The sequence below is a fragment of the Acanthopagrus latus genome, chromosome 9, assembly GCF_904848185.1.
Source record: "Acanthopagrus latus isolate v.2019 chromosome 9, fAcaLat1.1, whole genome shotgun sequence".
In the NCBI taxonomy this organism is placed as follows: domain Eukaryota; kingdom Metazoa; phylum Chordata; class Actinopteri; order Spariformes; family Sparidae; genus Acanthopagrus; species Acanthopagrus latus.
This window is the reverse complement of record NC_051047.1, coordinates 3,528,442-3,539,425: the sequence shown is the minus strand read 5'-3', so window position 1 is coordinate 3,539,425 and position 10,984 is coordinate 3,528,442. Positions and strand designations below refer to the sequence as shown.

Genomic DNA, 10,984 nt, shown 5'->3' with positions numbered 1-10,984 from the left:
TGGTAAAAGCAAAGAGCAAACAGAGTTAACCAATTTCAGCTGAAAGGCCAGCCTCATCCAGCGGGCAAACTCTGGCAGAGACTGACCAAGAGTCACAGACAAAGTCACAGTTTACAGCACGCTCTGAGATACCTTGAGGAAGGGAGATTTTCCCAAAACAATCCAGCTGGCCAGACGGCCTCGGATGTACCCACAACACCCGGCATGCATCCGGGGAGCACAGAGCGCTACTGTCCACAAACACTTTCACATAAAGCAGCGAGGTCGCTGTATAAAGTTAAGACAAACAGTTCAGTTAGGCCAGGTCATAATTCACAGTGCGAGAAGGTGTAATGAACTGTAAGGTTGAGGGTCAATACATGAAATAAAACAGTGCAGGGTAGCAACAATATTTGTGGTTAAAATGCAAAATGATACTTGATTGCATACAGACGGGCAGCAATAGGCGTATTTAATAAACTGTGAGAGGATTCCATTTAGTCAACTGGGCACTCAAGGAGGAGACTGAACAATGGTCTGATATCAGTGTGAGACAGGAATCAAACTGTATTTGTCACTGCAGCACTGTGTTGGTACATGAAATAAACAATGTGTTCACAAAATAAAACTATTTACAAGAGGAAAAGCATACAGTTAAGGACTGTATAAGTGAAAATAAACCAAATGGATGAGGATTGTTAATGCAATCAAATCCTAGAACAGTGAACATGCATGTAAATCATATTACGGTAATGCAAGGGTTCAGACTTGTTACAGTTTAGTAAAAATACATCTCTGAGGAGCTGTACAGAGGACAGGCTAACTGTTATTTAACAGGAGCAGATATACTGTAGTAGTAAGTTACACACATTCACACCTGGAAGCTTCCCAGTGTAACCAGTCTGAGCTGCCGGTCACATAGCACCTCTACTGGAGCAGGTGGGGTTAAGGGTCTCGCTCAGGGGAACTGGAGCCTGTGTTGAATGGACAGGGGTCAGTGTCTTGGGTCCTCCTGGTCCAAACAGGAAGCAGCATGTAAACAGAAAGAAGAGCTGATGACACCACACATCTGATTCTCTGCTACTTCTTCTGTGTTACTGTTACACTCACTTTGGCGTTTCTACATCCATATTCTGTGCACATTCAAAGGAAATGGCTCAAAAATTCAGATACAATTTAAAATGTGTCACAACTCTGTCACTCATTTCAGCGGTGTTCAGTCCTTTTACTGGCACACTGAGTCTCACACTGATGTTTCACCCGTGGTGGTCTAGAGCCTTTGGGGAATGGTGATCGTTCAAAGTCTCTAAACACAGAATAATAAATAAATAAAAACAGTATTTGACTTTTTTTTTTTAATCGTCCATATAAAGTGAGCCATGAAACACACTGTAGAGAAGGCTCAATTCCACTGTGTAGATGTGTAGTTATTAGCATGACACAAATGTCAGTAGCATTTTGAATTACTTACAGAGCAGAACCCAGAAGTTCTGGTTCCACTTCAGCTCTCTATGACTTTGGTGATCCTTTCACTTCACACTCGTCCTGTGAAGTATCTCCACATTTACATCCCAGGTAATGTATCATTAAAACTCTGGTGAGCCTCTGACTTTTGTTCTTGCGCCACCATGAGGTCGACTTCAGTGGTTTTGAATGGAATGTTTCAACAGCTGTTCTGGAGCCCCTCTGGATAAAGTGGAATATCTTTGGAGATCTACAGACTTTTCATCTTTCTCCATCATCAGATTAAAAATCAAGTTTGTGTCGTAATTTGACACCTGGAAAAATCAATTCCCATCGGCCTAAACCGCACTCTGTGTTTATTGCTTGATAGCTAAATATGGAGATCATGGTATAAACATTCTTGCTGCTCATCAACAGCATGTTATCCATGCATCTCAACTCATGAATGTTTTTGTGTATCAACTAAAGAGGAACACTGTTATTATTGAATCAAAATTGATAAGCCAACTATTACTGTATACCTAAACAGTATGTACACATATACATATATTTTAGTTGTTTTCATGATGTTTCCCTCCATGTGTTTTTTTTTTTTTTTCCAGTTACCAGAACGTTGATCCATTGAGACTCGGTGTAGATGTACAGAGCTCTTCGGTCTGTCCTCAGCACCATCACGTTCTCCCCCCGCAGCCTCCTCATCTGTTTCTCTCCATCTGCAATATAGACCTGCAGAGGGGCAGACACCAGACTCATTTACACAGTGAACACGTGAGACAAAAATCATTCCCATCCAGCCGAGGCGTGGAAGTAGCTTCTAAGGCCCCCACAGTCTGATGTTTAGCAGTCTACAGATGATTGTCCTCACTGAACCTCACCTGAGCACTTACAGGTGAGGACATCACCAGCCACTGCAGTGTTTAAAACCTGAGCCACCCGTCACAAGTTTTATGTACACAGACATACACAGAAGTGAGGCATTTTTTTTCTGGTGACCCATTTTCTAAGTCTGATCTAGATTGTTTTCCCTCCTGTGATCATAACTTAACTAGTGGGGGGAAAAGTTTTGCCAGGATAATCTCTCTAATTCTTTGTGTCAGGAGAAAACGTATTCTTTCGTGTGTGAAAACATTTTTTTTTAGACCAGACTTGAAAATGACTCACCAGAAAAAGAAATTCCCTCACTTGCCCCTCGGGGCTTCCATAGTTTGTATATGTGTGCCTTTGTTATTTTGTCCGTCTATTTATCACCTGTCGTTCCATCTTATTACAGCTGAACTGGGGTGGACATTAAGATCAACAATCATGCAAGACGATCTGTTGGTTATAAAACATTCACAACAAAGCAGTGATGAGTTCAAATTACAAAATGAGGAAATATTTTTCCATTAACAGTGTGTGTGTGTGTGTGTGTGTGTGTGACACTGACCGTCTTGACTCTGTCCAGCACTGGTTCTGGGGGTTGAACCGGTGAACAGTTGCATTTGGCTGATGGACCTCGATCTCCTGTGTCTCCCTGCAGGCCAGGTAGGATGTACACTACACCACAAGATCAACAGAGCCATCAGTACCATCAGTATCACAGCAGATTAATGGAGTATTTGCGCTTCTGACTTAATGAGCTTCTCTTTTAAAATACTGTTCTTGATCGATTATTATTGTTCTTGATGACTTAATGAAACACACTGTTACCCTGGGTAAGCATTGTGTCGCACAGTATTCAGGACAAGCATGATATTGAATATGAAATGTTGATATCTTGTCAATAATCGAGCATAGATTTTTAGCCTTGTGCATCTTTGGTTCATGACTTCACCTGGTTGCCTTCTCACTTGTAAATGACTAGCTGATAGTAATTCTTCTTCTTGCAGACTTATTTTCCAGTAATGGTTACAGACACTCTGTCCTCAGCATTACACGCATATTTTGAGGGTAATTTATTTGCCCCCAAAAAACGAAATTACACAGTAAATATGGTAACAGATAGATTTGATTGCTAGCATTTTAATGCAACAACATGTTTATCGTGAATGTGCTCGATCACAATAGTTATTTTTTTAAAAGCTACCAAGGAAAGTGGAGGGATTATGGTTACTGTTTTGCTGCTTTGGTCTCTGCCTGTCAGTGTAAAACATGATGTCCAAGATTTCAACACTGCCAGCACCATGATTTGGAGTCAACAAGCATATTTGGACCAAACTTATTGGCCTGCTATAGTTATATGTTTAGCAGGCTGTGGAAGTGGGCCATGTAGTGTGAACCCTCACCCATTTATAATGTTCCAGTGAGGCGTCAGGAGTTAGACAAGACAAAGACTGTAGTCAGTCCAAACTGGGGGACTTTTCCACTTCACACACAGAAGCAGAGCTGTATTAAGTGTCATGTTTGTTTCTACCTTCCACTGAGCAAAATCCTTGGTTAACCTGTAACCTGCTGTCATGCACCTTGTCCGGGTAGTCCAGGCTCTCCAGTCAGACCAGGCAGTCCTGCAGGTCCAGGACGTCCTGACTTTCCCGTAGGTCCACGAGATCCCTTCAACCCCTGCACACAGTGATTGATTCAGTCATTGACTATTTGATTGGCCAGACAGTTAGCTGTTTAGAAGGTAAACAGTAACGACCATTTGTGTCCATGCCAAATGCATCAGTAATAGTTCAGATGGTACATGGATTCCACTTGTATACCTTTTTTAATCTTATCAACCACTCAAAGCTTTGCAGCACAAGTCAGCATTCACACAGGTGGCAGTGGCTACCATGCAAGATGCAGGAACAATAACCATTCATAGGCACTCACACAGGAGCAATATTGGGTTCAGTGTCTTGCCCAAAGACACTGTGGACGACCATTCTATCGCCTGAGCCACAGCCGCCAAGAACAAGGCTTGCCAATACATCCACTTTATACCTACCATGGTGCCTCTGCCTCCAGGCACCCCTCTGGTTCCTTGCTCACCCCTCAGACCTGCATCGCCCCGCAGACCTGGGTCACCCTGTGGCAGCACAGTAAAGCATTTACTCATTTACCTTTCAATTTGAATCCATGTAATTATGTCAGGCAGTCTTCTACCTTCTCTCCTGACAGTCCAGTGGTGCCCCGCTCAGCCTAATGACACAGTCACATTAGAGTTATCTGCATAAATGTGTCGCATTTCCAGCAAATGAGAGAAAAGGAACTCTGTCCTCACCTTCTCCCCAGGGGGTCCTGTCTTTCCTTTCGCACCTTTATCACCCTGAGGGACAGAGAGAAATTCCAAATGTCAGTGGTGTTCATAGTGTAGAAAAAAACAAAAGACATGCACCGTGACTTACTTACCCTGAATCCCTTTCGTCCCTTAGTGCCCTGAGAAACACACACACACACACACACACACACACAAATCTAATTAGTTCTTTTTCACACTACATTACACTCAGACCAGGCCACAGTATTGTTCATGCTGATGTTATCCTGTTTGTCCCAGGATAAACATAACTCCTTATGAGGGATTTGAATGGAGAAACAGAACCATTAAGAACCACGTCAAAATCTTCCGGAATCTGTTGGAATGGTACGCTTCCAATCTCATCAGTTCCTTTTATCAATGCCAGCATGGAGTTTAGTTCCAGGAATACCAGTATGACTACACACAGACTGCTGCTACATCATACAGGCAACACGGCAAAAAATGATCAGACCAATGAGCAGAACTGATATCGCCACTGGTATGAAAAAAGTCTCACCAATTCCCATACGTTCTTTTTCATTTTGTTAATTCGGAAGTAGAATTCCCCCAAAACAAGATCAGCTGCAGAACAATTTTTAATCACGTTAGACACTTTTGTTGTTAAAGCCAAAAATCACATCTGCTTTCCAGCTGCTGACTCTATGTGAGTAGTGATGAGTAGGTAGTACAATATGTAAGAATTGGCCTCTAGTTAAATTCATTCTCACAACAAATACAGGGTAGCATATCACCAGAGTTACTTCTAAATGCGCCCAGCTGTAGCTGCTATTAGCCAGTTGGATTAGTTAGCCGTGCAGCTAGCGGCCTGTTCTGGGAGCGCAGAGCACTGTGGAAGGGTTTCTGCTTATACCAACATCCCAGGAGCTTTGGACTTGGAAGGGCTAGCTGGTTAGCATGCTAAACATTAGAACATGTTATAACACAAAAACTGTTCTTCCTCCACCTTCTGTTGATAAATATAGTGAAGTCAACCAAAGTTCTTGCATATTGCACCTTTAAATATTCCAGGTAAACTGTGGGACACTGGATTTGAACATGTTCTTCTGTATGATCTGAATACATCCAACACACATCCATATAACCTTCATTTCCTCTGTCATAATGTGTGTAAATATAACAGCCTACATGTCATAAAGGGATGAATGAACAACACGTGGTACCTTTATCATGCCAGGAGTTCCTATGTCTCCATACAGGCCCCGCCAGCCTCTGTCCCCCTTCTCTCCCTGTGGAAACATCGAGGCACAGCATGTAAACTGTTACGCTGCATTCATACAGTGTTACTAACAACATTAGTGACTAATTAACATGTAGTGTTCCGTGTTACTCATCACAAAAGTAGTGAAAGGGAACTCTTAATGTAGAGGACAGACGGGATTTCTCTATGTTGACGCAGACAGGATGAGTGGCTTTCGACATTTAGTGACACATCTGGTTTACACTGTATTAAAGAGGCTTTTCTTATAGCTCGATGTTTCTCTTCTCAGCAGAAGTCCAGAAGTGTGTGACAGACATCAGTGTTATTCAGGGTCTGGCCACTTTTAGGAGCTCTATGTATCAATTTGGCCATATGTGAGTGGATTAAAAAATAAGAGCGTCCCCGTCTCCCTTGCCAATACAAGCCTGTGGACGGTTAATTTCAGTCATTTAATGCTGCTGGACTGTAAGACCTCTTTGTGAAAGGATGTGACTATATGCGCGTTCTCAAGTCCCTCGTCTCAACACTGGAGAAAGGACTGACAACTGGGTGACTGATTTAGATTTTCTCAGTGTATTTTTCAGGTTCCCACAGATTGTTCTTAGTGTTTAAAGTTAACTTTCAGATGTGAGACCACCGTATGATACTTGTGACCTTTTGACCTGGCTGTCCCATCGCTCCTTGTGTTCCAGGATCTCCTTCTGGACCCTTCACACCAGGCTGGCCCTAAAATACACATAACAGTATGTATCTGTGACACAATATGATGTTTCCTTTCATCGTCATATGTCTGAAAAACATAGTGTGTTAAGTGTACCTCAGGTCCTCTGGGTCCTCTGCAGCCCTTCAAACATATACACCATGAAAGTGTTAGTGTGCGGTTAAATGACACTTCTCACATTTATACTGGTCATGGTTTACCGTCTGAGGTCTGTCGTTACCTTTTCCCCTTTGGCTCCTGTGATGTGTTCCGTTATATCCACCTGAAAAGTGAAAAGCAAATCAGCGCAATTCAGTTTTACGTCATGCATGTGTTTTAATGATCAACACTCATTTCAAATGCAAAGCCCCTGTGTGTTGGGTTTGTTCCGTTCATACACCTGCTCCTCCTCGAAGTGAAAGTGTGTGTGCGTGCGTGTGTGTGTCTCATCACCATCAGCTCTGCTTTTCGTTTGACTGGAGGAAACAAAGGTGGTGGAAGAGGAGGAGGGATGAAGACTTCACATTTCCGAGCTGACCACCTGCTGTTTCTGCTAGATGGAAACCCTAAACAGACAGACAGACAGACAGACAGACAGACAGACAGACAGACAGACAGACAGACAGACAGACAGACAGACAGACAGACATTGGGCATTTTCTGAAACTCTGAACAGACCCTACACATTTTGCTCTTTGCGCCTTATCAGCTCCACAATCATGATGCATAATGACTGCGCGTGTGGGCTCTGCTCTGAAAGGAGACGGCTTTTTCTTGACGGTAAAACCTGTTGGTCCTCAGTCTGAGGCAATACAGTTTTAAGTTATTAATTCAGCAACCACGTCTGGTGACGCCTCTTACAATGTTGAGAGGTGTCAGGTCCATCATCACTCCCCACACCGCCACGGAACACATTGTTACATCACCGTGAAATGAGCCACAGCCTCCGAGCAGTTTACAGCCGTATGTCCTTCAGTGGGCTGTTACAGTTTGATCTCAGTGTCTGGTTTCCTCTTTTCCTCATGTTTGCACTCACTGGTTGTGACAGAGGGAGCAGCTGGCTGGAGGCAAGCGAGCAAGGCAGTCCATCCCAAAAGCAGCTGAGTCAGCATCTCCGCTCCTCCTGCAGCAACAGCTCAAAATCAGTTTAAAACAAATGCATACAACTATACACACACACACACACACACACACACACACACACACACACACACACACACACACACACACACACACACAATAAAATACATAATGTGAATATTTGCATGTATGATAGGCACGTTAAAGTTGCACTGTGACGTTTTGGGGAAGATCTTAATTGACAAACTGACCTTTAAGAACAACACAGTTTCATAGTGTTTCACTTTGTTTATATATGGCGGACCCTACCACCTTTCTAGCTTCAAACCGTGTTCTGGGACCTTATTCTCCTCTGAGAACAGCTAGTTAACTCACTTATGGAAAAATACACATCTCTGAGTTTTTGTTATTCCTTAATTGATATTGTAAATATTGAAATCTGAGATTGAATTTCTTCCCCAAAACCATGTAGTGTCCCTTTAATGTGAAGATGAAAATGATCCTGTGTTTAATCAGGTTCCCTCTAATGTTATATTTTATCTATAATGCAGAAGAACTGGAGGGATGTATCATTTCTTATTGCATACAGCCTTGCTTTCAGAAAGATTTAGAGCTTGTTTCCTTCATGCTTTGATAAATAAAGACCCTAAAACCTTCAGCTTTAATTCTTACTTCTTTTACTTACAAGAATAAAAGTCTGCAGTGGGCTTCTTTTTGCCTTTTATGCCTTCAAATGCAGTGTCACTTGTTTACAGTTTTTAAATCAGAATTTCAGAAACGTATTTCAACCTGACATGAGGCAGAAAACACAGATCACTCCACTGATATCAACAAGGTACCTGTAGATTTGAAAAGTCCTCACCCAAACTGATTCTCATTGAATTTACACTGAGCTGGTGAGTTGTTATCCAGAGACAGTTCATCACTGCCAATCAGCCTCAAGAATACACACATCAACAGGCGACTTAAAGGTGTGCGCTACAATCAAATATGGTTAATCTTCTGAAACATCCATGAAATATATGAATGCTTGTCAAAAAAACTCAACCACATTTATCCTGACACATAATACATGTAGCTGCCAACATTGACACTAATGTACTGTATATATATAAATATATGAGAGGAGGTTAAATGACCGTGTCCACATGCTTTGTAAGGTGTGTGTTGTGTGTCTTACCTCAGTGTCGTCTCTTCTGCTCAGTGCTGTGGAGGCGGTCGTCCCTGCAGTGGAGATGTCGGTTGGGGCTGCTTCTCTTCCTGGTCATCGTCCAGCAGAGCCCAATCTGCTAAGCTTGCACGCTGAGTCCGACTGATCTCAATAAACTGTGGAAATGCAACGCAGCCTCTGGCAGCTCTCTGCAGGAATAATCAGATAATTACTTACACACCGAGCCAAAGAGAAGCCTGCTCATCGGGCCATGCTGTAGAGGGTGAAGCGGTGAGAGCAGTCAGAGGCACCTTATCTTACCTCATATTGTATCATATTATCATTACTGTATTTCCACTTATGTTTGAGGCTTTTTGCCAAGTTCCTCACAGCAGTCATATGACTTGAATTCTATGAATTTGAGTCCTCAGAGTGAGGTGGAAATATCCGAGACAAGCCAATAGTGGCAAAAATGTTTAAGGTCAGTGCCGCATCTAAATAAGTGGTGGTTCATCATATTGCTCTTTATCCCTTATGTATTGAATCAGAGGAACTATTAAAGAAAGTATAGCTGATAAAAGCAGTAAATACCTAGAAATATATCACCAAATATTTTCCACTTATCGCACACAAACTGAAAGATTAATCAACAGGAACCTGGATCTTGCTGACTCTCAGTGGTTTGGCCCCTCACCATGCTGCAGTAATGTACAGTGCACTCTGGGCTGTGTCAGGACACTGTGACAACACGATCTGGTGTAGCCAGAGGTGCAACAGGCTGCAATCTCAAACCTCGCTGACGAGTTGTCTGCTTGAGATGATTGGACGTGATTTCCACTTATAGCTACTTAAAGGGACATTATGTAGTTTTGGAGAAGAATTTCAAACTCTGATTTTAATATTTACAGTATCACTGAGGTTATATTACAAACTCAGAAATGTCTATGTCTCAGAGGGAAAAAAAGGTCCCAGAACACTGTTTGATGCTTGAAAGGTGGCAGGGTCCGCCACATGTAAAATGTGTTGTCCTTTAAGGTCAGCGTGTTAATTCAGTTTATTCAGTCATGAAAACAAAGAGAGTTTGTTTATTTGGTTTGTTCAGGCAGAAAAAAAAAATCAGCCACTGAAGATCTTTCTATACTGATTAAAATTTCATAAAAATACAAGAAGAAATTTCATTTCCTTCCTACATAGTAAATCTTTATGCACTCAAGAAGATGTGTCATTTATGTCAGTAATTCACCCCTCCTATGGCAAAGGAAACAAAATACCAACAGGACTGTAAACAAGTTAGACTATTACACACCTTATACATGTCGTACAGTGGCTGGATCCAATCTGAAAATAAAGAGCAGGTCCTGTGCCAAAACATAAAAGCTGTGAAACTATGACATTAAATGTTTCCTTTATAAAATTATGAATTATAATTATAAAAACTTTATCTGTCAAGTAACTGGAACTATGACTATGACAGGTGCTCACTTTTGTCACGTATGTGAAATTCGGGGCTACCAGTTAGCAGATGAGAGGCTGACAAACTCCCATCTATCTGGCTGCTTCAACTAACTAAGGCTAACGTTAACTTAGAAATGGAATACGAAACATAATTAAACGTTTATTAATTAATTCAATATTATGGAACACATTATCAATTAATTCGTTATCATGAGAAAACAATCTTTGTTGTATGGAGATAATGAAATGAATTAATTTGTTATCATGAGAAAACAACCTTTGTAATAACGAGATAACCAGATAAGTCGTTATCAAGAGATAACGGTGAATTAAAAACAGAAAAATCCATGGCCGTTCTCGGCTTCCGTAGAAAACACATGAACCCCCTCAAGTCCAAATGTGTCTCCCTCTTGTTCCTCCAGTTGAATGTTTGAACTTCCCTGTGCAGAATGATGTACAGCATGAAGAGCTTGAAACTAAAAGGATGTTTTCACAGTCTTTACTGAAAGTATATATTTTAAATAGAATCTAGTTGTTGTATTTCTATGTTCTAGAATAGAAACCTTCATTTAAAAAACAAGTCATTCTAGACTCAATCGTTCTATTCTACAACAAAACTATTGCAGAACTTTCTGCTCTAGAATCCTGTACTTGTTGTACTCTTAATTCAATGTTGTACTTCAGAAAATAATCTAGATCTATTCCTGAAAAGAAGGATGAGAATCTAGATATTCT

General features: G+C 41.4%; 1 protein-coding gene across 2 annotated transcripts; it reads right to left on the bottom strand.

Annotated features, from left to right (window-relative positions):
• Positions 1–8,983, bottom strand: LOC119025910 (macrophage receptor MARCO-like). 2 transcript variants are annotated; one of them, XM_037109934.1, is made up of 15 exons: positions 8,825–8,983; positions 7,601–7,687; positions 7,018–7,130; positions 6,806–6,847; positions 6,682–6,708; positions 6,519–6,590; positions 5,827–5,892; positions 4,756–4,782; positions 4,628–4,672; positions 4,510–4,545; positions 4,352–4,432; positions 3,885–3,981; positions 2,870–2,979; positions 2,050–2,169; positions 1–991 (listed from the first exon to the last, which is right to left on the bottom strand). In XM_037109934.1, the coding sequence occupies exons 2-15, from the start codon at positions 7,674–7,676 to the stop codon at positions 974–976; spliced, it is 930 nt and encodes a 309-aa protein (XP_036965829.1). In that variant the 5' UTR covers positions 7,677–7,687; positions 8,825–8,983; the 3' UTR covers positions 1–973. The 2 variants fall into 2 exon arrangements, with proteins under 2 accessions (XP_036965829.1, XP_036965830.1); XM_037109935.1 differs by lacking the exon at positions 1–991 and adding an exon at positions 2,692–2,757 and having other exon boundaries at positions 2,062–2,169.
• Positions 8,984–10,984: the final 2,001 nt, after the last annotated feature.